General features: G+C 44.6%; 1 protein-coding gene across 1 annotated transcript in view; it reads left to right on the plus strand.

Annotated features, from left to right (window-relative positions):
- Window positions 1–4006: 4006 nt before the first annotated feature.
- Window positions 4007–27648, plus strand: part of LOC120020576 (potassium/sodium hyperpolarization-activated cyclic nucleotide-gated channel 1-like) — a 49492-nt gene continuing 25850 nt past the window's right edge. Inside the window, exons 1-3 of the mRNA XM_038964280.1 lie at window positions 4007–5181; window positions 10325–10748; window positions 19451–19612. Of these exons, the coding sequence (XP_038820208.1) occupies window positions 4007–5181; window positions 10325–10748; window positions 19451–19612 (1761 nt within the window). The remainder of the gene's footprint in view (window positions 5182–10324; window positions 10749–19450; window positions 19613–27648) is intronic.

A 27648-nucleotide genomic window follows, 5' to 3' on the forward strand; every position in this document is an offset into this window, starting at 1 on the left:
TGGGTTAAGATTGTTAAGGAGGAGCGGGTGACATGGGAGAACTTAGGAAGGTTGAAATCCAGGCGGACTGCAGCATTCTGGATAACTCGCAGGGGTTTGATGGCATAAGTAGGGAGCCCAGCCAACAGAGAGTTGCAGTAGTGTATACGGGATCTGACAAGTGCCTGGATTAGTACCTGCGCCGCTTCCTGTGTGAGGAAAGGTCGTACTCTACGGATGTTGTAGAGCATAAACCTGCAGGAGTGAGTCACTGCTTTGATATTTGCAGAGAATGACAGGGTGTTGTCCAGGGTCACACCAAGTTTCTTTGCATTCTGGGAGGGAGCCACCGTGTAGTTGTCAACCGTGGTGGAGAGGTCTTGGAGCGGGCAAGCCTTTCCCGGGAGGAAGAGCATCTCCATTTTGTTTGAGGTTGAGCTTGATGTGGTGGGCTGACATCCAAGCTGAGATGTCTGCCAGGCACGCAGAGATGTGTGTCACCACCTGGGTGTCAGAAGGGGGTAAGGAGAAAAGTTATGTCAGTGTGAAATAAAAGGTAGCTGAGGTTTTAGCTTGATGTTGACCTTAACCACAGACCTGAGACCAGATTACCCTAACCCCAGTTTGAACCTAAACCATAGAAGGTTGAAAGAATAGCTGACCTTTTGTCAGTGGTTATAGCTGCAACTTCAAATTCTCCCACGACAATGATGAATGTTGACACTGCCTGTGTACACTGCTTCCAGGTCAGTCCCACCAGACCACCCCACAGCAGAATCTGCTCAACCAGCCTTCCATTCTGTCTCTCTCTGGGATTCCTCAGATCTCGTTGGATCTCTTCCAAGATCAATTATTATTTTTGGAACTCTGCCTTTTATGCAAATTAATCCAAAGCGTCATACTATACCAGGAAATGGAATTAAGGCAGGCAGCCTCTGCAGAGCGAGAGACACTGTCTTGCAGCTCAGACTGGACCCGGCATCTCACAGACAGCGTCACTGTGAAAAGGTAAGAGACCTGCGGCAAGGAGACTTGGAACACGATAACCTAATTGACCACAGAGAAACTTAGTTTAGCATCGCTGCATGGATGTTTGAGACAAGTTCAGTGATTGCAGACAACCTCTGAATGTCATTGACACAGGCTGTGTGCGATCAGCGACAGTGATTATGAAGGCTGTGTGTGTGTGTGTGTGTGTGTGTGTGTGTGTGTGTGTGTGTGTGTGTGTGTGTGTGTGTGTGTGTGTGTGTGTGTGTGTGTGTGTGTGTGTGTGTGCGTCCTCTCATGCAGGTCCCATTGATACTGTAACAGAAGAGCAAGGTCTCAATGTAGAAGGTAAAATATCAGGTTATATATGAAGTTATGTTCCAAAACATGATATATAATTTTGGGGGGGAAATGTTGGTAAATTGACATGAATTAAAACACATCTTGTGAAAGAGAAAGGGCTATTATTTTTCTATCTTACCATGACATAGGCTAGTGGAAAGACAGACATGATTTTGTTTGAAATATATTGCAAGGTTATTTTATTTTAGAGAGACAAATAATCACGTTTTTGGGGCAAAACGTCATATATCCACCCCAAGCAACAGAACAATAGTATCCCGATTGGGTTTTAAACGTTACTTGTAATAAAGTAGCTATACTTAAATAAATACTAAAATAATCAACTATTTTGTGCAAATGTCACCTAGCTGATTTATTGTATCCAGAGGGAACAGTTCATACAATGTGTGTTTTCTTTAAGGACTTTTAAGCAACTTTTTTTTGTTAATAATGAGGGTTTTACAGTTTTTGATGGATATATCAAGGGAAGTGTTTTGAGTTGGATTATATAGCCTACACTTTAGGGAAGGATTTTAGGGATAATAAGAACATTGAAAGTCTGTCACAAACCATTTTGCATTTAAACTTCAATGGGGTAGGGACATCCCAAGGACCATATATTTAGAGAGTTTGGCCAACTTTTAGAATTGTTTATATTGCTCTAATTCTAGATATTGAGTTACATAGCATTTGTTTTAAATATATATATATAGCTATTCCCCATGTAGTGTTAATGGCGTGCTAACATGGCTGCAAACTGAACGTTGTAGTGTCCTGTAAATGCATCATAATGCAGAAACCTCAATCTCTCATCCATAGAAATAAAATGAATAGAACAAGCTTGGAACCTCTAACCCTGGCAATTTCACTGGTAAACTCACAATGGCTGCCTGGTATTGTGATGCAATCATTTCTATGGTAATGTAAACTCAATGTCCCAACCATAGAAATAGAATCGAATATCCTATAGCCCCTTCCATCGGCCTCCTCTGGTCATTCAAATATATGTAAACTGATGGCTCATGCAAAGGAATGTCTTTTTTGTAATTGCAGTTGCAAGCTTGTGGGAGGAGCTATAGGAGGATGAGCTCCTTGTAATGGCTGGAATGGAATTAATGGAGTGTAAATGTGTTTGATACCATTCCATTTAGGCCTCTGGTCAGTTTAAAAAAAAATGTATTACATTTTTTACCTTTATTTAACTAGGCAAGTAAGTTAAGAGCAAATTCTTATTTACATTGACTGCCTACACCGGCCAAACCCGGGCGACGCTGGGCCAATTGTGCGCCGCCCTATGGGACTCCCAATCACGGCCGGTTGTGATACAGCCTGGATGAGTTGAGTTGAATCAAAAAATCACAGCACATATTGATGGGTACACTTCTTGCTTTTAGTTCCTGATTTTAGTTACTGCTTTGCTCCAATGGGTACACTCGCAATTGCCGCCAGTCCACCCATTATGCCATCATTGACTTGAATGGGGATGCCTGTTCTATTGCTTCTATTTCTATGGTCCCAACACTTTAAATACATGGCTCTGGATATAGCAGACTTGGCAATAAAGAAATGCGAACCATTGATCTCCCTCAAAGGCATCCTTGTCTTATATCAGATCATGAGTTGGGGTCCTTTTTCAGAGCTGTTCCTTAGTATACTGCTGGTCTGGTTTGATCACTGTATGATTGATTAAAATGCAATACGTGCTCAGCTCACCGGGTTGTAAATGCTTGGATACAATTTGAGATGGATTGAACATTGTTTCTGTATTGTAAAGTAGCCCTGAGATAATAATGTGGTTACAATAAGTTATATGGTCCTGTTGATGGTGGTAACATCAGGCTATAACTGGAGATAGAATGTAACCCTACCAGAAAGAATAATTCCGTGCCTGCGAACGTTATGTATCTGTTCACTGATATCCTAATCTAAGGTCTGGGTGACTGTACCCCACTTCTTGGAAAGCTTGGTGTAAAATGAAAGCTGTATCTTTGAAGATAATCTTTAACGAAAACCCAAATATTTAGATTCAAGGACATGCTTATAAAGGGTGCATTTCGATAGTTGCGGCCTCCTCCCCTTATCTCTTGATTTCCATTCCCTGAAAGTTATGGATGCCCATTGGGATGTTGCTGTTACTGTGGGAGTTCACCGTCTCATCAGTGCAGATGAGTTGAGGTAAAGGAAAAATACTAGTATCACTTTGAGGTCTCTTTCAATGTATTGCACCTGTATGGACACTAGAGAGCGCTACACGCCTGTTTGTCATTGAAAACACCCTTTAAAAAAATGATATCATTGGTTCATTATGACGTTTTAATATAGCTTTTGAATGCTGTGAGTCATTGACCCTAAAGGACTCCACATTATGATTTTAGCTGAAAGCTTGTTGAATATTTGGGGAGTTTGATTGATTAGAATTGCATTGCAGGTTAATTAAATAAGGCTAAAGGTTTACAGTATCTTTTGTCGAATGTGACTTAATCACAGAGCAACTGCCATCAAATGTGTATTAGATGTAATAAAAGAGAAACTATCTTGAAGAGATGCTTACATGATCTCTGAAAGTGAGCACAGCCACAGATACCTGCTCTTGTAAAGTTTGCAAAGAAGTCACGTCCACCCTCCCTCTCTCTCCTTTCTCTCTCCACTATCTCTCTCCCCCTCTCCTCTGTTCCTGATTGGTTTTCTCTAAAGATAAATGGAGGCACAATTTGACATGCCCATGGACAAGAAGGCGACCATGAAAAAGAAGGCTGCGGGCGGAAGCGGATGTAGCCACATCAGCGCGCCCAAAGCTGCCGCGTCCAATTGTAGGAGCAGCAACAGCGGCAATTGTGTTGACTCTGTCCCCGCTGCTGCTGCCAGCCAGAGCGCCCCAAGTGTGAAGCAGCTCGGCGTGGCCAGCAACGCCGTCATGGACGAGGCTGAGGATGATGAGGAGGAGTCCAAGTTTCAGCATCCGTGGCTGCGCCGAGTTGGGGGGAGCAGCAGTAGCGGTGGTGGTGGAGGCGGAGGAGGTAGTATCAGAATGAAGAACTTTAAGCCAGGAGGGGGAGCCGTGGCCACGGCTACCAGAAATAACTCTACAAACAACGAGCCCAGCCTACTGCAAGCGGTGGACGCGCCTGCTGCCACCGAGCCCACTGTAGCATCCAAAGTGATTGATACCACAACGTGTCTGGGAGATAATGCCGGGCGCGGCGAGACCAACAGAGTGGCAGGGGCGGAGACGTCTGGAGCAGCCATCACACTAGAGGTTTTAAACGCCGCAGCAGGTGATGGTTGCAATAGCACCGCTCCAAATTCAAGAATGAAATGCAACAAAAACGGAGAATGCAGGAGGGACTCCGGGACCGGGAGCCTGCGCTCGATCATCTCCAACAAGACTGCCGGGGCGGGGAGGGCCGAAGACGGAGGGACCCTTAGGCGTGGTGCCTGTAACTCAGCCAGGGCCAGCATGGATGGCTCCATGACAAGCTCCATCACGCAGGGCCACGGGGAAGTGGGCGCAAACCCCGGCATCACCCCGGTTTCCACCGGCGTCCCCGAGAAAAAAGACTCCAGGGTGTCCTTCTCCAACGCGCCGAGCAGGAAAGCCTCCTCATCGCTGCACGGCTCGACCCAGACCCAGACGACCCAGCAGCCCAGGAATTCTGTCACCTTCCAGAAGCCCGAGGAGGGACCCCAGATCCAGACCGAGGATGCCGAGCCCGGCGGAAGCACCTTCATGCAGCGACAATTCAGTGCCATGCTGCAACCTGGAGTTAACAAATTCTCCTTACGTATGTATGGGAGTCAAAAGGCGGTGGAGAGGGAGCAAGAGCGGGTTAAATCAGCGGGCAATTGGATTATCCACCCCTACAGTGATTTCAGGTAAGGGTTAAGTGCTGCGGTTGGTATCTATGAGTGTGCATGTTGGCATTGTCATGGAGGGCCTTTGTTTGGCCCCATAGCACCATCAACAAGTTATAATGAGAATACAGGGGCCCAGAAGTAGAATGCCTATTATCAATGTGCATTGTGCAACACAGTCTATTGTCATTAGTTGTTATAAACCAAACATAATAACCCATTTTGGCCCACCTGTTCTGGCTGGTATTTTAGCCTATACATTTTGATTACATTTTATTGAATGGAACCCATCTATGTAGTGATTTGCATTAAACAATAGGCCATTGACAAAGACAGGTTTTTTTGTCGTGCTTTTTAGTATATTTCAAAGACAACCTGAGCGCAAAGCTTTTTTGGCAAGGTATAGGCTTTATGAATAGCGATGATATCGTGTCCTTTCAAGGTTGTAAACAACAGCCCTCTGTTGAATGTCTGGGATAACTCGCATCGATCTCATTCAGAACAATATGCTAATCTTAACCCAACGTTATTAAATCACGCCAATTACTAGGCTATATACGGTGGGGCTAGATTAAAATATGGTTTGTTTCGCGCCGATGTTAACGTCGTGGCCGGCTGTGCGCTGGATCCTTGACTGACAGGACTGCCGGGGTGTGTGATGGACTCAGTAATGGAATGTCACCTTGAGCCAAGTGTGCTAAAACCTCAAGCATGCTCACTCGAGACAGATATATATCCGCCTCTCCGCCTCTATGATATCCGCCTCTATGACTCCCCGGATCAAGCATTTTAATAATGACGGGTTCGCTTTCCCTTTTATCACGGTTTTATCAGCGATAATGAGAATCGACATCTCACGCCTTTTGACATACATATGTGGGTCCTCTCGCCTTCGCCTTTGAGAGGGTCATGTTGATTATGAAATGCTTTATTTTCGCGAAATGGGCCCATTGTATACAGGGTCATGGAATTGCATCTTTGTGCCACTGAAGTTCGTGATAGACACATGGGCGCTTCCTTCCTTCGTTTCAGCACGACTCGCGAGTGGACAGCTCCTGCTTAACCAAGAGTGGAGCTTCGGCAGCTACTTTTAGCTACTTTCGATTCACACATCGCGCTGTTTCTGCTCAGGTCATGTTTACGAATCTGATCAAATAATGTTGATTCAGTACAATACTTTATTTATACGTATCCAATATGTATAATTTGACCGTGTAGTTTCGAAGAGAGTTATACGACACCAGAATTACAAGTCTCTCATAGGAGTAGGCATGCCCATAGTTCTCACAAATAGCGTCACTTACAGGGTTAATAAAATATGACATTGTTGTGGTGTAAACTGCGGAGCCGTGTTCACTATCTCTAGGTACACGGTTAAGACCTAGTGCGTCAGTCGCAGTGTAATGACTCAGCGTTGTACCTGCAGCGAGCCCGCTCTGACTGCCCGGCCATGAACACTATTATCAACGAACACAAGCCTACTAGCCCTGTACTTCTGACTGTCATCATCAGCAGCACCCAACCGTGTAACCTGCTCTTTAAGCCTCGGCTCATTGGATTTTACTGTATTCGTTTGACTACAATACTAGTACCATTTCACTTAAGCTATTTTCTTTTCCCATGCAGTTTATACAAATATGCATAAACATGCAATTAAGGCATATGCTGCTACTGTTGTTGTTGATAAGAAAAACAACATAGGCCTATGTTTACTACAATAAAACGCTAATAAATACACTACATGGCCAAAAGTATGTGGACACGTGCTCGTTGAACATCTCATTCCAATGTCAACTGCAATAATATAGAGTTGGTCCCCTCTTTCCTGCTATAACAGCCTCCACTCTTCTAGGAAAGCTTTCCACTAGATGTTGGAACAATTCTGCGGGAACTTACTTCCATTCAGCCATAAGAGCATTAGTGAGGTCGGGCATTGATGTCGGCCAATTAGGCCTGGCTCACAGTCGGCGTTCCAATTCATCCCAAAGGTGTTTGATGAGGTTGAGGTCAGGTCTCTGTGCAGGCCAGTCAAGTTCTTCCACACCGATCTCGACAAACCATTTCTGTATGGACCTTGCTTAGTGCACGAGGGCATTGTCATGCTGAAACAGGAAAGGGCCTTCCCCAAACTGTTGCCACAAAGTTGGAAGTACAGAATCGTCTAGAATGTTATTGTATGCTATAGTGTTAATATTTCCCTTCACCGGAACTAACTGACTTATCCAGAACCATGAAAAACAGCCCCAGACTATTATTCCTCCACCAAACTTGACAGTTGGCACTATGCATTTGGGTAGATAGCGTTCTTCTGGCATCCGCCAAACCCAGATTCGTCCGTCGGACTGCCAGATGGTGAAGCGTGATTCATAACTCCAGAGAACGTGTTTCCACTGCTCCACAGTCCATTGGCAGCGAGCTTTACAACACTCGCTTGGCATTGCGCATGGGGATCTTAGGCTTGTGTGAGGCTGCTCAGCCATGTAAACCCATTTCATGAAGTTCCCGGTGCACAGTTATTGTGCTAACGTTGCTTCCAGAGGCAGTTTGGAACTCAGTGGTGAGTGTTGCAACTGAGGACATACAATTTTTACGCGCTTCAGCACTCGGCGGTCCTGTTCTGTAAGCGTGTGTGGCCTACCACTTCATGGATGAGCCGTTGTTGCTCCTAGACCTTTCCACGTCACAATAACAGCATTTACAGTTGAGCAGCTCTAGCAGGGCAGACATGTGACGAACTGACTTGTTGGAAAGGTGGCATCCTATGACGGTGCCAAGTTGAATGTCACTGAGCTCTTCAGTAAGGCCATTCTACTGCCAATGTTTGTCTATGGAGATTGCATGGCGGTGTGCTCGATTTTATACACCTGTCAGCAATGGGTGTGGATGAAATAGCCGAATCCACTCATTTGAAGTGGTGTCCACATAAACTCAGCAAAAAAAGAAACGTCATCTCACTGTCAACTGCGTTTATTTTCAGCAAACTTAACATGTGTAAGTATTTGTATGAATATAACAAGATTCAACAACTGAGACATAAACTGAACAAGTTCCACAGAAATGTGACTAACAGAAATGAAATAATGTGTCCCTGAACAAAGGGGGGTTCAAAATCAAAAGTAACAGTCAGTATCTGGTGTGGCCACCAGCTGCATTAAGCACTGCAGTGCATCTCCTCCTCATGGACTGCACCAGATTTGCCAGTTCTTGCTGTGAGATGTTACCCCACTCTTCCACCAAGGCACCTGCAAGTTCCCAGACATTCTGGCAGGAATGGCCCTAGCCCACCCTTCGATCCAACAGGTCCCAGACGTGCTCAATGGGATAGAGATTCGGGCTCTTCGCTGGCCATGGCAGAACACTGACATTCCTGTCTTGCAGGAAATCACGTACAGAACGAGTAGTATGGCTGGTGGTATGAGGGTCATGTCAGGATGAGCCTGCAGGAAGAGTACCACATGAGGGTACTTAACGCACAGCGTGGAGATTTCCTGCAATGACAACAAGCTCAGTCCAATGATGCTGTGACACACCGCCCCAGACCATGACGTACCCTCCACCTCCAAACCAATCCTGCTCCAGAGTACAGGCCTCGGTATAACGCTCATTCCTTTGACGATAAACGCGAATCCGACCATCACCCCTGGTGAGACAAAACCACGACTCGTCAGTGAAGAGCATTTTTTGCCAGTCCTGTCTGGTCCAGCGACGGTGGCACCATTGTTGCTAGTGATATCTGGTGAGGACCTGCCTTACAACAGGCCTATAAGCCCTCAGTCCAGACTCTCTCAGCCTATTGCGGACAGTCTGAGCACTGATGGAAGGGATTGTGCATTCCTCGTGTAACTCGGGCAGTTGTTGCTGCCATCCTGTACATGTCCCGCAGGTGTGATGTTCGGATGTACCGATCCTGTGCAGGTGTTGTTACATGTGGTCTGCCACTGCGAGGATGATCAGCTGTCTATCCTGTCTCCTTGTAGCGCTGTCTTAGATGTCTCACAGTACGGACATTGCAATTTATTGTCCTGGCCACATCTGCAGTCCTCATGCCTCCTTGCAGCATGCCTAAGGCACGTTCACGCAGATGAGCAGGGACCCTGGGCATCTTTCTTTTGGTGTTTTTCAGAGTCAGTAGAAAGACCTCTTTAGTGTCCTAAGTTTTCATAACTGGGACCTTAATTGCCTACCGCCTGTAAGCTGTTAGTGTCTTAACGACCGTTCCACAGGTGCATGTTCATTAATTGTTCATGGTTCATTGAACAAGCATGGGAAACAGTATTTAAACCCTTTACAATGAAGATCTGTGAAGTTATTTGGATGTTTACAAATGATCTTTGAATGATAGGGTCCTGAAAAAGGGACATTTCTTTTTTTCGCTGAGTTTACTTCTGTATATATAATGTATTTTCTACATTGGAGGTGTACTAAAACAATGATTGACAACAACAATGCTCATTCTCATTCATCAATCATTAATTTTCATATTCCTTCAGGTTATGCTTCAATCCTATACCCCAACCTGGTCTCTTGGCCGTCCCACCCCCACTGAGGGTCAGCTCCCACTCAGCCCAGTCAAAGCTCATCTCTGTCCTGACACCCCAGTGGTGGAACCAGCTTCCCCCTGAAGCTAGGACAGCAGGGTCCCTGCCCATCTTCTGAAAACAACTGAAACCCTACTTCTTTAAAGAGTATCTTAATAAGACATCTCAGTCTTATCCCCCACCCTATGAAAACATCAAATAAAATTGCATTTGTCTTTTCCTACTAACACTGACTTTGCTGGTAACTACTTTATTCAGGAAGAATGTACTTACTGTGATATGTGGTTGTCTAATCTTAAGACGAATGCACTAACTGTTAGTCACAATCAATATTAATTAGCTTAACATAACCCTTCAGCCTAACATATTGTAGGTCTTTGTAGTTTGCTTACACACTCACCAGTTTTTGTTAGAGAGTCTCCAGTGCCTGTCCATTTCCCTCTCTTGCCTCTATCACTCTGCTTTTGTCCTCCATTCTATCCTTTTCCTCCACCTCTCCCTCTTGCTTTTACCTTTCCCTCATCCACACACAAATCCACTCACTCCCTCACGCACACACGCACACGACGCACACACACACACAAACTCTCCCCTCTCTCTCTCTCGCTCCCTTTCTCTTTCTCCAGGTTCTACTGGGATTTCACAATGCTTCTCTTCATGGTGGGTAACCTGATCATCATCCCGGTGGGCATCACCTTCTTCAACGACGGGACAACCACCCCTTGGATCATCTTTAACGTCATCTCCGACACCTTCTTCCTCATGGACCTGGTCCTCAACTTCCGCACAGGCATCATTATCGAGGACAACTCCGACATCATCCTGGACCCCAAGACCATCAAGAAGACGTACCTGAAGACCTGGTTCATCGTGGACTTTGTCTCCTCAATCCCCGTGGATTATATCTTCCTGATCGTGGAGAAGGGGATCGACTCTGAGATGTATAAGACGGCCAGGGCCCTGAGGATCGTACGATTCACTAAGATCCTTAGCCTACTGAGGCTGCTGAGGTTGTCCCGGCTCATCCGCTACATCCACCAGTGGGAAGAGGTAGGACAACACTCCACACAGCCCCCCGAAATGCTTCATGGCCTATAATAATTATCATAATGGATTGCATCTATTCATCACTTTTCACAATAGTTCTCAAAGAACTTGAAAGGGGGGGAACTCAAACTAGCCTCATCAACTATTTATTGTCCTGATGATAGGAGAAAGGATGATAACTATAGTATACACATAGCACCATTCTCCTGGAGCTTGTAAGATGGAAACTCATCTCATCCACTACTAATGTGTAGTACCCACTCACAGCATCGTGGCTACATAATACATGGTTTAGGATAGTCACCATAGATAATTATGCTAGAAAGCTACATGGCTATGCTAGAAAAGTACACGTATTGTCAGAGAGAAGGTACAGTAGGGAGGTAGGACAGCATTGTATAGAAGCAATTTGCAGAAGCTCATCTTCTGCAAATTGCTTCTATACAATGCTCACAGCACCATCACGCAAGTTCCCAATGATAATGGATTGGATTAAAAAAATGTTTACCACACTTTCCACTGTAGGTCTAAAGTGCTTTACTCTAGATGTAAAGTGCTTTTACATTGTACAGTGGTCAACTCACCTCACCCACTACTAATGTGTAGTTACCCTTGGGAGAAAGTAGGCTAACATCCCTACGTGACCCATGGGTTCAGGGTAGTCACTAGATGGCCAGGCTAAAGAGGACAAGTGGCTATTGTCACGGAGGAAGTAGTCTAAGAGGCAGGATCATGCTAATGCTGATGATCGTAATGAAAGTGGGTAGGGAATTTTAGGCAGTGATTTTGGGTAGTGATGGTTAGTGAATTGTGGGTAGTAAGTTTGGTAGTGAGTGGTAGTGAATTGAGGGTAGTGAGTTGGGTAGTGAGTTGGGTAGTGAATTGGGTAGTGAGGGGTAGTGAATAGTGTGACAGGTTGTCCAGACAAGTTGTCTAGGTGGAAAATCATAGAATGCTCTGCCAAGCATGAAATATTTGACAGGTACACCGCACTGTTCTGTACCCAGGACCTCTTGGTCCCCCATCCATTTGGACTTCTTTATAGATTAATATCAAAGCAGAGCTTTGGTCTAAGTGCCGTCAGGTCACCGAGTTCCATCTAAGAACTTTAGTTGTTGGCTGACAACCAATAAGCTGTGAAACAGACGTTCAGTCTGGACCCAGCCCTGTCTGTGTTTGTTCCTAGTCGTTTGTCGAGGGCCAGGAGGTTTACTGTGCTGTTCTCGACCTGTGTGTTGTCGAGGGCCAGGAGGTTTACTGTGCTGTTCTCGACCTGTGTGTTGTCGAGGGCCAGGAGGTTTACTGTGCTGTTCTCGACCTGTGTGAATTCGAGGGCCAGGAGGTTTACTGTGCTGTTCTCGACCTGTGTGTTGTCGAGGGCCAGGAGGTTTACTGTGCTGTTCTCGACCTGTGTGTTGTCGAGGGCCAGGAGGTTTACTGTGCTGTTCTCGACCTGTGTGTTGTCGAGGGCCAGGAGGTTTACTGTGCTGTTCTCGACCTGTGTGTTGTCGAGGGCCAGGAGGTTTACTGTGCTGTTCTCGACCTGTGTGTTGTCGAGGGCCAGGAGGTTTACTGTGCTGTTCTCGACCTGTGTGTTGTCGAGGGCCAGGAGGTTTACTGTGCTGTTCTCGACCTGTGTGTTGTCGAGGGCCAGGAGGTTTACTGTGCTGTTCTCGACCTGTGTGTTGTCGAGGGCCAGGAGGTTTACTGTGCTGTTCTCGACCTGTGTGTTGTCGAGGGCCAGGAGGTTTACTGTGCTGTTCTCGACCTGTGTGTTGTCGAGGGCCAGGAGGTTTACTGTGCTGTTCTCGACCTGTGTGTTGTCGAGGGCCAGGAGGTTTACTGTGCTGTTCTCGACCTGTGTGTTGTCGAGGGCCAGGAGGTTTACTGTGCTGTTCTCGACCTGTGTGTTGTCGAGGGCCAGGAGGTTTACTGTGCTGTTCTCGACCTGTGTGTTGTCGAGGGCCAGGAGGGTTGAAACTTTAAAACACACTCTGCATCCTAATCACCATCAGTGCCGTCGCTGTCTCACCGTTTGACCCGCGACTCCCAGAAGGCGTCTGCTCATCTTGATAAGAAACATTTTAGAAGAGGCAAACACAGTTAATAAATGAAGAAGCCGAGGAGGAGCAGGTGGGGTGGTAATATGGCACACTGGAGGGGGTGCTCACTATGATTATATATCTGGCTAATTGTTATTAGTATTATAATTCAGCTAGGCTAGCGTTCCTCGTAGGTTAGCCTTTAATTGTGTCACCATTCATTTTCTGTCTCTTTGTTAGCTTCGGATGGTACTTGATTGGTTGGTTTGTCCTTTGGCCATTACTAGTTATTCGTTCATCTACAATATTTAAAAAAATATATATTCTACCTTTATTTAACTACGCAAGTCAGTTAAGAATAAATTCTTATTTTCAATGACGGCCTAGGAACAATGGGCTAACTGCCTTGTTCAGGGGCAGAACAGATTATTACCTTGTCAGCTCGGGGATTCTATCTTGCAACCTTTAGGTTACAAGTCCAACGCTCTAACCACTAGGCTACCTGCCGCTCCCTGTGGCAGGTAGCCTAATATACCTCTGACCTATTCACTTTCCCCCCGCTACTGTGTTCTCTTGGAGGGGCCTTGGTCCGTCTATCTATCCCTCATCTCACATCGATGCCACAAAAGGTCTGATGGGGATAATGGGATCATTCAAACTTTTCTCTTATGAAAGTATTGGCAGGCCAGGCGTCGGGCGCTAGCTGGCATTTTGCAGTGGTGTGGATGGTGGATGCACCGGGCCATGTGTGTGCCCCTTACCTTTGGATAATTGGATTTCTGACGACATGATGCGACAAACACACAGAGCGGTGCATGATGGTTAGAGGAGGACACTTGGCACGCATGGAAGAGAAGCGCTGAGATGGGTTGGTGTTAAACAGGCATAGACAGGCAGACAAGTAGACAGCAGTCAGATGGACGGATGGAGCAGTTGGCAGATCCTGAATGACTGGCAGATCTATCCCTCAGATGTCATATTTGAATACTTCCAAAATGCATCCTTCCATTTGATAATCACTGATCTGTATGTAGTTGGATAACTGAGTTCAAGATCTCTCCACCCTTTCGCTCGTATTCATAACGTCAAACAAGGAGGCGTAGAAGGAATGAAGGGAAAATGCTTGTATTTAGTGGTTGTACAGGAATGATGGAATGAAAGAAGGATGCCTGCTTTGAGTGTTTGAACAAGGCCATAGAGTGGAGTTTGGAGAGGAAGTGTTGACAGTCCCTCTCCACTGTTTAGGGTTGAATGGTGTGCCCTTAACTTACGCTGTACTCTCTACTAATGGGAATTGCCATGGCGACATAACTCTTTGCTCTGTGGTAGTAGCAGGTTTGTTTTTGCTTTTGTTGTTGTTATTCACTTGTCCAATTGATTACGTGAGTGTTTATTGTTTTACACACCAAAAACAACAGCGTTGTTTGGAAGACTGGAGGGCCTCAAGGAATAAGTCATTCTAGTGATTACATTTTCACACAGAAGCGCTGAGAATACGCCTCAAACTGTTTTCTATTACTGCTTCCCTTTGGTTGTCTGTTTACGGTCAGTAAGAACCGTGATGCTGTCCATGGTGCTGATTAGAGTTGTTGGGTTCTGAGAATATGAAAATATACTTATTCATGTCGCTGATGGAGTGCTGAGGTTTAGAGGGTCTACACCAGAAGTTAATGGTTACAGGAGGAAGGTATGTCGTCTGTGCAATTAAGCTTGGAATGTGTTGAGTGCAGGAAAGCGATTACATGTGGCAGGTATTTGATAAGGAGAGACGGGTGGAGATCTTAGAAACGAACAATGTCACCGAGGGAGAGAGGGTAATGTATAACGTTTACATTATGTCAGGATATGTTATTGTTAGCCATCAGGGATCCTCTGGAAGGAGAAGAGACACGGTCTGGTATCAATAACTATGACAGCCTTGAGTTGGGGAGGAGTGATCACTTTGGGGTAGAGGTCAGGTTAGATGAAGTGAGGAAGAACAGATATCACTAAGGTTCTGTCTAGCAACAGAGATGCATTGGCTGTTCAGTTGTGGAGGAGGAGACTCAGCTTAAAAGAAAGGGTTAAATATCAGTGCTCGTGTGAAATGTTTTTTTGTCTGAGTGACAGCTGTGTTGGTTAAGCTTCTCTAGTGTCCGTGAGTTATTTACTCAAAATTAGAACCTAACAGAGCCATACAGTTTGCCAATCAGTTACATGTTGGCACCAAACGTTCCATTAAAGTAGCATTCTAATCTGCATTCTCTGTAGAATGTAATGGTCTTGGAACCTGTGGGTGCCAACATGCTGCTCGTACGGATCCTATATATCTTAAACCGAGTTAGCAGAACTATGTATACTGTTAATATGGCTCTGGTACTGTACTCTTAGAAATCAAATCAAATCACATTTTTATTAGCATTTTATTAGCATATGCGCCGAATACAACCTTACCGTGAAATGCTTACTTATGAGCCCCTAACCAAACAATGCAATTTAAAAAAATATGGATAAGAATAAGAAATAAAAGTAACAAGTAATTAAAGAGCAGCAGTAAAATAACAATAGTGAGACTATATATACGGGGGGTACCAGTAAAGAGTGAAAGTGCGGGGGCGCCGGTTAGTTGAGGTAATATGTACATGTAGGTAGAGTTATTAAAGTGACTATGCATAGATGATAACAGAGAGTAGCAGCGGTGTAAAAGAGGGGGAGGGGGGTGGCAATGCACATAGTCTGGGTAGCCATTTGATTAGATGTTCAGGAGTCTTAAGGCTTGGGGGTAGAAGCTGTTTAGCAGCCTCTTGGACCTAGACTTGGCGCTCCAGTACCTCTTTCCATGCGGTAGCAGAGAGAACAGTCTATGACAAGGGTGGCTGGAGTCTTGGACAATTTAGGGTCTTCCTCTGACACCGCCTGGTATATAGGTCCTGGATGGCAGAAAGTTTGGCCCCAGTGATGTACTGGGCCGTTCACACTATCCTCTATAGTGCCTTGTGGTCGGAGGCAGAGCAGTTGCCATACCAGGCAGTGATGCAACCAGTCAGGATGCTCTCAATGGTGCAGCTGTAGAACCTTTTGAGGATCTGAGGACCCATGCCAAATCTTTTCAGTCTCCTGAGGGGGAATAGGTTTTGTTGTGCCCTCTTTACGACTGTCTTGGTGTGCTTGGACCATGTCAGTTTGTTGGTGATGTGGACACCAAGGAACTTGAAGCTCTCAACCTGTTTTCACTACAGCCCCGTCGATGAGAATGGGGGCGTGCTCGGTCTTATTTTTCCTGTAGTCCACAATCATCTCCTTTGAGTACAGTATTGTTCCCTTGGGTACAAAGATCAAAATACACATGATGTACCTTCAGAGATACACATGTGATCTCACATGGTACTGTACGGTAATGCATTGAAGAAAGGTACATATTTGTACCCACCAAAAGATACAATGATGTTTTTGCCACTTAAAAGGAACTAACGGCTTTGTCACTGTGGTGGTGCCATAAAAGGCCAATTAGTACCATAATCATTATCATTATGATATTTTCCAGCATGCTCCACTGCAGGTAGATTTTTTAGAATTGTTTTAAATATCTGTATTTTTGCATTGACATTGATTGATTAATCTTATGCTACACAGAGATAAATAACAAACATTTTTCTAAATTAATCCAATCATTTATTTTGATTTTTTGTACCCTTTACTGAAATGATTGTTCCAGTTTAAATGCCTTAGGAAGTCTCCTCACAATGTCCCTAACCCTGGCAGTCATTCTGAATGCAGGTTGCAGGTGAATAAAAATGTGGAAAGCCTAACTCTGGCTGGATTCCAATAGGAATTGCACATCACTTTGCATGCCAGTATAACGTGACTTGCAGGTAGGGTTACAAAATCCTGGTAACTTTCCCAATATTCCCAGGTTTTCCAGAAATCCCAGTTGTAAGATTCCTGGAAACGTGAAGGAATAAGCAAGAAATCCAGTATCCTTCAACCAGGATTTCTGGAAAATCTGGGAATTTGGGAAAAGTTATCGGAATTTTGCAACACTGCTTGCAGGCCTGATGTGGCCTGTAAACTATGAGTTGCAGGCCACTGTATCATGGTAAAAGTAGGCCTCAAAATAAGGCCTTATAAAGAGTTTAGTTTTAATGATAACATTTGCCTAGGAACTCATTTGGTGAAGGCCACAGGATTGAAAAAAAAAATGAATTCAACAGCCATGTCGCTATCACTAACAAATACAGTCATGGGGGGTAACTCTACAATGCACTTGAAAAGGCATGGCACACTGGGAAATTATATTGGAGGCATGGCTTAGTGGGGGTGTAGCTTTCAGATAGTTATTTTTGGTCACCCGTGAGTGTTGTACCAGTTTAAGTGGTCTATGGTAGGGATACATTTTAGCCACTTACAAGGAACAAATGGCTTTGTCAATGTAGTGGTTCCTTATAAAGGCAAAATGTACCTTTTACAAAAACACACCTTTGTACCTGTGGACTATATGTAAGAAAGGTACTATCTGAGTTATGAACTGGGGTACAATTATGTACCTACAGTATATCGTCACGTGTGCTCCCTCTCCGACCTCTAGGTCACCAGGCTGCTCATTATGGCGCACGCTTGTCACCCTTGTTACGCGCACCTGCGCGTCATCAGACTCACCTGGACTCCATCACTTCCCTGATTACCTTCCCTATATATGTCACTCCCTTTGGTTCCTTCCCCAGGTGTTATTGTTTCTGTTTCTGTTTCATGTCTGTGCGTTGTTCGTGTTTCTTGTTTTGTATTATGTTGTGTTTATTTGTTAAAACACTCCCTCTTGCTTCCCGACTCTCAGCGCACTCGTTACAATGTCTAAAGGTACAAAGGATGACCTAACAGAGTACCACCCCAGTGACAAGTGTTTGTACCCCTTTAAGAACAAAAATAATAATACATCTAACAGTGTGTCTGACCCTCTCCTCCTCAGCTGGTTAACATGTCACTAATCACGAGTTGACCTCTAAGCAGCAGTTGGACTCTTTATAAATAGATGTGATGAAGTGCAGTATTTTGTCCGTTTCCAGCTCATAGAAACCAACTGTCACAAGGCCTGAAAGGTTAAAGTGGCATTTCGAAATATCAACTGGTGATTCATGTCCAATCACAGCCCTTGTAGAGATACTGTATGAGGACAAAGTCATCAGTCAGTGACTGTGAGTTAGCAATGCACCATACTCTGACTAAACTGCATTTCGTTTTCCATCTTGTGTTTTGTTAATACTTCCTCAGGGGTCGTTGAAAGGTGATTGTCCTTGCGGTCAGTTTGGTTTCTTGTGCAGAAATACAGATGTATATGTTTTGGTGAATTTTGTCTAGTTGGGCTTAGAGAAGCATAGACAGATTTTAGCTGGTTACCCCATGATTTCAGCCATCACACCAAAGTACTAATAGATGGTTGGCTAAAGTGACAACCTTGTGACTGAAGATGTTTGATAAGTGAGATGACGTATCAGGAATCCTGATGGTTTCCTGTCCATCACACAGAGAGAGAGTGTGTGTGTGTGCGCGTCTGTGCCTACAGATTTGTGTACTGGTATGTGTTTGTGCGGTAGTGAGTGAGAGACTCCTGTCATGTGTGTTACATCTCTGATTGATGTGTTGTACCTGGCTGTAACAAATGTCTGCTCTGTTCCTGCTGTGTCTGATGGGGAGCTGTCTTTTCTCTCTCATTAATCATGCTTGGTGTGGTCCAACGGTACAGCAGGCAACATGGTACTGCTGACTGGAGTCTTCTCATTTAATCCTGCTTCTAGGACTTGTCATCTTGATCACTAGAGAATTTTGCATTAACTCTTAAGGATCTCTACAGATCGGTGTCCCAACCACGGGACATTTGAGCTAATGTGCGCTAATGCAATTAGCATGAGGTTGTAAGTAACAAGAACATTTCCCAGGACATAGACATACCTGATATTGGCAGAAAGCTTAAATTGTTGTTAATCTAACTGCACTGTCCAATTTACAGTAGCTATTACAGTGAAATAATACCATGATATTGTTTGAGGAGAGTGCACAGTTATGAACTTGAAAAGTTATTAATAAACCAATTAGGCACATTTGGGCAGTCTTGATACAACATTTTGAACATAAATGCAATGCTTCTTTGGATCAGTCTAAAACGTTGCACATACACTGCTGCCATCTAGTGGCCAAAATCTAATTTGTGCCTGGGCTGGAATAATACATTATGGCCTTTCTCTTGTATTTCAAAGATGATGGTACAAAAAAACATATTTTTTTCTTTGTATTATCTTTTACCAGCTCTAATGTGTTATATTCTTCTACATTAATTTCACATTTCCACAAAGTGTTTCCTTTCAAATGGTATCAAGAATATGCATATCCTTGCTTCAGGTCCTGAGCTACAGGCAGTTAGATTTGGGTATGTCATTTTAGGTTAAAATTGAAAAAAAGCGGCGGAGGTTTTAAACAGGAAATCTCAAATGAAACAGAATTCCGTGACTGTGATTCTGTTTCTCGCTTTCTTTCTCTCTCTCTATTTCTCTCTTTCTCTCTCACTCTCTCTCTTTCTCTCTCTGCTTCTCTATCTCTCTCTTGCACAGGCACACATACACACACACATACACACTCTCTCTCATCCTTTCTCTCCACTTGAACTAATTCTCTGTCTCTCTATCTCTGTTTCAGATCTTCCATATGACCTATGACCTGGCCAGTGCGGTGATGCGTATCTTCAACCTGATTGGTATGATGCTGCTGCTATGTCACTGGGATGGCTGTCTACAGTTCCTGGTTCCCATGCTGCAGGACTTCCCCTCAGACTGCTGGGTCTCCCTCAACAAGATGGTGGTATGTGTTTGATTCATGACATCGTTTACATTCATAAGTTAAACCAACGAGTAGAGAGGCAATAGGAAACATCAGTCATAAGCCATTCATGAATCAGTTCTTATTCATAAACAATAAGAATATTCTCCCACACTTACACAATGCACATATCAGTAGTATTTAGTAACCACAGAAGCATTTCATAAGATAGGCTCAACGCTTGCTTTAATACAGATACTCTTGTTGATTTATCGATTGCCCAAAAGACCTTCATCTAATTGCTCTTGATGAAAGCTTCCTAATGAAGGCTTATTGGGAAAACACATCAATGTGTTTTAACTAGAAATCAATCCAATGAGTAGTTCTATTGATGGTTGTTTGAACTGTCTCCTGTTAGAACCGTCAGCCAGTGAGCCAGACACAGCCAGCAGAGCCATCTAAGGACGAGCGAGGGAAAGCCCTCTCGTTCTCTCACCGGGGTGGGGCGATGACAGGAAAGATTAAAGGGGTGAAATGGGAATGTGTCCGGGCAGCTGGCTCCTTTGTTCCTGTCTCTCTCCTCTGAGAGATAAAAGCCCACTGTTTATACACTCTTAGAAAAAAGGTTTCCAAAAGGGTTCTTTGGCTGTCCCCATAGGAGAACCCTTTTTGGTTCCAGGTAGAACCCTTTTTGGTTCCAAGTAGAACTCTTTTGGGTTCCATGTAGAACCCTCTGTGGAAAGGGATTTACATGGAACCCAAAAGGTTTCTACCTGGAACCAAAAGGGTTCTCCTATGGGGACAGTCAAAGAACCCTTTTGGAAACCTTTTTTCTAAGAGTGTATAAACCGTTTTTAGGTTAAATATAACCTTTTTTTCCAAGAGTGTAGGTCCATCCGTCAGCCCAGCCTTTTACAGGTCCATGGAAAACTGCCCTGTCTCCCAGGCCCTAGCCACGAGGCACAGCTCTAAATGGGGTTTTAAACGGATTGGGTTCTGTTCCTCTGCCGTCATTGGGCCTGTAAATCTCGTACATTTTCTGTTAGTAAAAATTTTTCCTGCAGGGAAGATGTTGAAGTGTGTTCCTTTTTATCAACGTACAGAACTAATACCCCATCAAATTAATCCCCCGGTGGGCCTCAAGCAATGAGAAGAGAAAACAAGTGTTTTCCTTTCATCCAAGTTGTGAAGGAACGAATCCCTCTTGGTTTGTGATGTTCGATTGAATTATGCTAGACTGTTATCTGTGCTGTGTTTTCATCTGTTTGATGTTTAAAATCAGGTCAGTTGATTGAGAAAGGTGATTATGACTTTGGCTCTGCTTCCCAATCGTACAACCTTGTGAAGTATTGCAGGGTTCAGGTGAGGGGTCAAGTGACCAGAATAGATATTAGTTGATCAGTTGATTGATCAGGTAACCATAATAATCTGAAAGGCTTGTTTGAGAAAGGCTTGTTTGAGAATGTGATGAGAACAGTGAGGATCATGTGGATCGGCCAGGACACTCTCTCTAACGAAAGGTTCAGAACATCACATCCTACCTGTCAGGAGCGTTATTGTCAGTTCCCATAATTGTGATGTCAGACTGTAATAAACCTCCATAACCTGCTCTGACAGATACTTAATGTCATTCATATGACAACCCAACACAGGCATTCTGACTGGCCACCTCAAAGCAAAAACTCAGAGTTTACCCTTCTATGATAGACAACTAGGGGTCCTGAGGACTGTGTTGTATACTGTATAAACTCCCACATGATACTCTCTCCCACCCTGACAGCTAGCCTAGCTCTGGCAGGCCGTTGACATCCTCCTCCTCCTCCCCCCACCTAGTATAACCAAGGCCAGGATCTCTCCAGAGGGCTGTCACTCTTTAGCGAGCGGCCCAGGTTGGCAGGATGCAGTGTTCCCGAGGCCCCCTGAGACCTCCCTCCTATTGAGTGGCTGGATACTCGTAATATTATCCACTATGTAGCAGCCAGGACATCCATCATCACTACTAGACCTACACACGCTAAAGTACAGGCCAGTGGAGGTGACAGGAGGGCACACGGGCAGTAACTCATGGAGGGCGAGGTGAGGCGGATGGGGGCAAGGGCGGGCGGGTTGTAAACCCTTTTGAAGAGTATAAACTGCCTGTTCCCTTCTTTGTTGAATGGATGATGTCACATAAGGCTAATTATTCAATCATAGAGCGGTAGAATTCCAAAATACACAATCTAGAACCTAAAAGGGTTCTTTGGCTGTCCCCATAGGAGAACAATAGCAATTACCATGGCAATTAAGCATCGATTCTTGAACATTTTAAATAGACGGATGTTACAACCACCAGGGAACGCTGAGCAATTCTAGTCCGTTCTATCAATTTGAATTCTATGTTGGGAGGGATTGTGGATTAACAGTGAGAGAGAGTTTGTTTTTCCTCTGCAGACAGAAGAGCCATGCGTCACAGGAGTGAAGGGGCTAAATGGATAATGATAGCGGCAGCAGCAGCAAACAGACAGTCGGGCTTTCAGAACTGTAATTATTGGTGTTGATTAAACACTACCGTAAAGAACAGACGTGCTTAACTGAAACGACTGGCCAAGATATACAGAGGCTCTTGTGTACCTTTAGTAAAACTGCTTCCTTGAGACGTCCGTCTCTGCCACAGGAGACTGGTGAATGGAGGAAGGCTCATAATGGCTGGAATGGATTAATGGAATGGCATCAAACACATGGGAAACCATATGTTTGATACCTTTCCATTTATTCCATACCAGCCATTACAATGAGCCCGTCCTCCGATTTAAAGTAACACCAGCCACCACTTCCCTCTGTGCGTTACTGCATATACAATAACTAGTCTATCCCACCCGGCAAAAACTAGTTGAATAAACGTTGTTTTCCACATAATTTCAATCCCCAAAATCTATGTGATGACATTGAATCAATGTGGAAAACTGATTGGATTTGCAAGAAGAAAACCTAAGGGCATTTCATATTTTTAACCTAAATCCAATGATGGCGAGATTTCTTTATTTCACGTTGAATAACAACTCGACCAAATAGAAATCAAAACTAGATATTGAGCTGACGTCTGTGCCCAGTGGGATTGGACTAGTATGCAGTATCAGGGTGGGCTAAAGTGAATTTCGAGTTTCAGAGCCCGTATCCAACGCTACATAATTAACTGTGATCAGACCCCCAACGGGTACCGAGTGGAAACAGTCATTTGAAATCAGTGAAGGAATCCGACATAATGAGTTTGTTGTCACTGTCTGAGAGAGAGGCAAGACAAAGGAAGAGATCATATCTAGCCCCATTAGCTGGTCTGGGTTTTGAGTGTGTGAATAATCCCACCAAAGTCATATGTTCCTGAATGTACAGCAGGGGGTGTATTGCGGCTATGTGACAGTGCAAGGGGTTTTACACTGTCTAGGGCAGCGTTTCCCAAACCCTGTCCTCGGGACCGCAAGGGTGGCACGTTTTGTTTTTTGAATCAGCTGTGTAGTGCTAGGGCAAGAAATGAAATGTTCACCCCTTGGGGTCTGGAAAACGCTGGTCTAGGAGGTCGGGGCATAGGCAATGACTTAAACGTAAAGGCACAGGAGACCGGAGCGCAGTGCAAATAAAGAGGCTTTTATTAAGAAAAGGCTCATTAAATCCTGGCTCTTTCAGAGCTCTACAGGGTCCGATTTTAAACATAGAAAACAAAACAAAGTCAACAAGGCTAGCCAAAACCTTAAACTCTGCTAATCATATCGGTCCTAGCAATACCTTTGCGCAACGTGTGCTCTCCCCCAAAATGAGCGCTGCACACCTTTACATCTTTAGGCTGTCAATTAGAGGGCTGCCACATCCTCATTGAGGGGACCGTGTTCAGCTGCAGCTTGTTCCCCTAGCCCTGCTGTACCACAAGCCAATTCATTCTAACATATGGAGAACTGGGGTTTGCCAGAAAACAACATATTGAAACTAACAGCAACATGGGAACAAACACCTCTGTAGATTTTGTCTAGACTATGTATATGATAAAGGGCAAATGGGCAAGCAAATTAATCATATGAAGAGAAAGGTTAGCTAAGCTTCTACCACATTGCATGTGGAGTTCAGTAGTTCCATGTTATAATAATAGCGTCTCTCTGGGCTTATTTACTGTACTGCTCCTCTGTGGAACCCAAGTAAACCCTATTAGACACGTCCATCAGAGCTGCTGTTTCCCTTCCAAAAAAAGGCTTTATGAGAAAAGACCGAAGCCATACAAATGGATCCAGACTCCCACACTACAGACCCCATCATCATCATGGATGCCACTGTTCCTCTGGCGCTGCGAATGAATGGGCTCGGAAAAGAGGATGTCTGGCCTTCTGCTCACAGATTAAACAAATATATGACAGTGTTGTGTTCTCCTCCCAGTGGTATTGATGGAGGGAGAGCGATGTGGCGTGGGGGGGGGGGGGGGGGGGGGGGGGGGGGGGGACAGAAAGAGAGAGAGAGATGGCCTGGCTGTCTCTGTCTGTGGCTGGTCACTATAAATTCAGTCAAGCTAGTGTAATAGAGTCTGCGGCTGCAGACAGGGCTGAGCTGTCGGCTTCATAACGTGCTGTTCTATATCTGCTGATATTTGCTCAGCTTATCGCTCCCCAACTACACGTGTTGATTGTCTCTCATTGGCTCTCTCTCTTTACATGCCTATCACAGCCAAGCAAAGCCCTGGCCCCCTTTTTGTTCTGAGAAAGGGAAAATATATGAGAATGTGCAAGCACAAAGCAAAGCAAACATACATCTCTGTGTTCTGGGTTCTTTTGTTTGCATGTGTTGGCTATGACCCAGTTCCTTTGCGGTGAGGTCGACAGTTAAAAAAAATATATATATATATATACTGTATATATATATATATATATATTTCACCTTTATTTAACCAGGTATGACAGTTGAGAACAAGTTCTCATTTACAACGGCGACCTGGCCAAGATAAAGCAAAGCAGTGCGACACAAACAACACAGAGGTACACATTGGATAAACAAATGTACAGTCAATAGCACAATAGAAAAAATCTATATACAGTGTGTGCAAATTAGGTAAGATTAGGGAGGTAAGGAAATAAATAGGCCGTACTGGCGAAGTAATTACAATTTAGCAATTTAACACTGGAGTGATAGATGTGCAGAAGATGAATGTGCAAGTAGAGATACTGGGGTGCAAAGGAGCAAAAAAATAAATAACAATATGGGGATGAGGTAGTTGGATGGGCTATTTACTGATGGGCTATGTACAGGTGCAATGATCTGTGAGATGCTCTGACAGCTGATGCTTAAAGTTAGTGAGGGAGATATGAGTCTCCAGCCTCAGTGATTTTTGCAATTCGTTTCAGTCATTGGCAGCAGAGAACTGAAAGGAAAGGCGGCCAAAGGAGGAATTGGCTTTTGGGGTGACCAGTGAAATATACCTGCTGGAGCGTGTGCTACGGGTGGGTGCTGCTATGGTGACCAGTGAGCTGAGATAAGGTAGGGGCTTTACCTAGCAAAGACTTATAGATGACCTGGAGCCGGTGAGTTTGGCGAAGAATATGAAGTGAGGGCCAGCCAACGAGAGCATACAGGTCGCAGTGGTGGGTAGTATTTGGGGCTTTGGTGACAAAACGGATGGCACTGTGATAGACTGCATCCAATTTGCTGAGTAGTGTGTTGGAGGCTGTTTTTTAAATTACATCGCTGAAGTCAAGGATCGGTAGGATAGTCAGTTTTACGAGTGTATGTTTGGCAGCATGAGTGAAGGATGCTTTGTTGCAAAATAGGAAGCTGATTCTAGATTTAATTTTGGATTGGAGGTGCTTAATGTGAGTCTGAAAGGAGAGTTTACAGTCTAACCAGACACCTAGGTATTTGTAATTGTCCACATTACAGAACCGTCCAGAGTAGTGATGCTGGACATGCGGGCAGGTGCGGGCAGTGATCGGTTGAAGAGCATGCATTTAGTTTTACTTGCATTTCAGAGCAATTGGAGGCCACGGAAGGAGAGTTGTATGGCATTGAAGCTCGTCTGGAGGTTAGTTAAGACAGTGTCCAAAGAAGGGCCATAAGTATACAGAATGGTGTCGTCTGCGTAGAGGTGGATCAGAGAATCACCAGCAGCAAGAGCGACATCATTGATGTATACAGAGAAAAGAGTCTTGAGAGAATTGACAACAGGACAACAGGCCCTCCAATTTGACACACTGAAATCTGTCTGAGAAGTAGTTGGTGAACCAGGCGAGGCAGTCATTTGAGAAACCAAGGCTGTTGAGTCTGCCGATAACAATGTGGTGATTGACAGAGTCGAAAGCCTTGGCCAGGTCGATGAATACGGCTGCACAGTATTGTCTTTTATCGGTGGTGGTTATGATATCATTTAGGACCTTGAGCGTGGCTGAGGTACAGCCATGACCAGCTCGGAAACCAGATTGCATACCGGAGAAGGTACAGTGGGATTCAAAATGGTCGGGGGATCTGTTTGTTAACTTGGCTTTCGAAGACCTTAGAAATGCAGGGTAGGATAGATATAGGTCTGTAACAGTTTGGGTCTAGAGTGTCTCCCCCTTTGAAGAGGGGGATGACCGCAGCAGCTTTCCAATCTTTGGGGATCTCAGACGATACGAAAGACAGGTTGAACAGGCTAGTAATAGGGGTTGCAACAATTGCGGCGGATAATTTTACAGAGAGGGTCCAGATTGTCTTGCCCAGCTGATTTGTAGGGGTCCAGATTTTGCAACTCTTTCAGGACATCAGCTATCTGGATTTGGGTGAAGGAGAAATGGGGGAGGTTTGGGTAAGTTGCTGTGGGGGGTGCAGAGTTGTTGACCGAGGTAGGGGTAGCCAGGTGGAAAGCATGGCCAGCCGTAGAAAAATGCTTATTGAAATTCTCAATTAACGTGGATTTTTCAGTGGTGACAGTGTTTCCTAGCCTCAGTGCAGTGGGCAGCTGGGAGGAGGTGCTCTTATTCTCCATGGACTTTACAATGTCCCAGAACTTTTTGGAGTTTGTGCTACAGGATGCAAATTGCTTTTTGAAAGCTAGCCTTTGCTTTCCTGACTGCCTGTGTATATTGGTTCCTAACTTCCCTGAAAAGTTGCATATCGCGGGGGCTATTCGATGTAAATGCAGTACGCCACAGGATGTTTTGTGCTGGTCGAGGGCAGTCAGGTCTGGAAGGAACCAAGGGCTATATCTGTTCCTGGTTCAATATTTTTGGAAAGGGGCATGCTTATTTAAGCTGGTGAGGAAAGCACTTTTAAAGAATAACCAGGCATCCTCTACTGACGGACTAGGTCAATATCCTTCCAGGATACCAAGGCCAGGTCGATTAGAAAGGCCTGCTCGCTGAAATATTTTAGGGAGCGTTTGACAGTGATGAGGAGTGGTCATTTGACCGCAGACCCATTATGGACGCAGGCAATGAGGCAGTGATCGCTGAAATCCTGGTTGAAGACAGCAGAGGTGTATTTAGAGGGCAGGTTGGTCAGTATGATATCTGTGAGGGTGTCAGTGTTTACGGATTTGGGGTTGTACCTGGTAGGTTCATTGATAATTTGCGTGAGATAGAGGGCATCTAGCTTAGATTGTGGGACGGCCGGGGTGTTAAGCATGTCCCAGTTTAGGACACTTAACAGTACGAGCTCTAAAGATAGATGGGGGGCAATCAATTCACATATGGTTTCCAGGGCACAGCTGGGGGCAGAAGGTGGTCTATAACAAGCGACAATGGTGAGAGACTTGTTTCTGGAAAGGTGGATTTTTAGAAGTAGAAGCTCAAATTGTTTGGGAACAGACCTGGATAGTATGACAGAACTCTGCAGGCTATATCTGCAGTAGATTGCAACTCCACCCCCTTTGGCAGTTCTATCTTGTTGGAAAATGTTATAGTTAGGGATGGAAATTTCAGGATTTTTGGTGGCCTTCCTAAGCCAGGATTCAGACACGGCTAGGACATCCAAGTAATCAGAGTGTGCTAAAGCAGTGAATAAAACAAACTTAGGGAGGAGGCTTCTAATGTTAACTTCTTTGGGATAGGGGGGCGCTATTTTCACTTTGTAAAAAATCGTTCCCAAATTAAACT

Source organism: Salvelinus namaycush, chromosome 25, assembly GCF_016432855.1.
Source record: "Salvelinus namaycush isolate Seneca chromosome 25, SaNama_1.0, whole genome shotgun sequence".
NCBI lineage: Eukaryota > Metazoa > Chordata > Actinopteri > Salmoniformes > Salmonidae > Salvelinus > Salvelinus namaycush.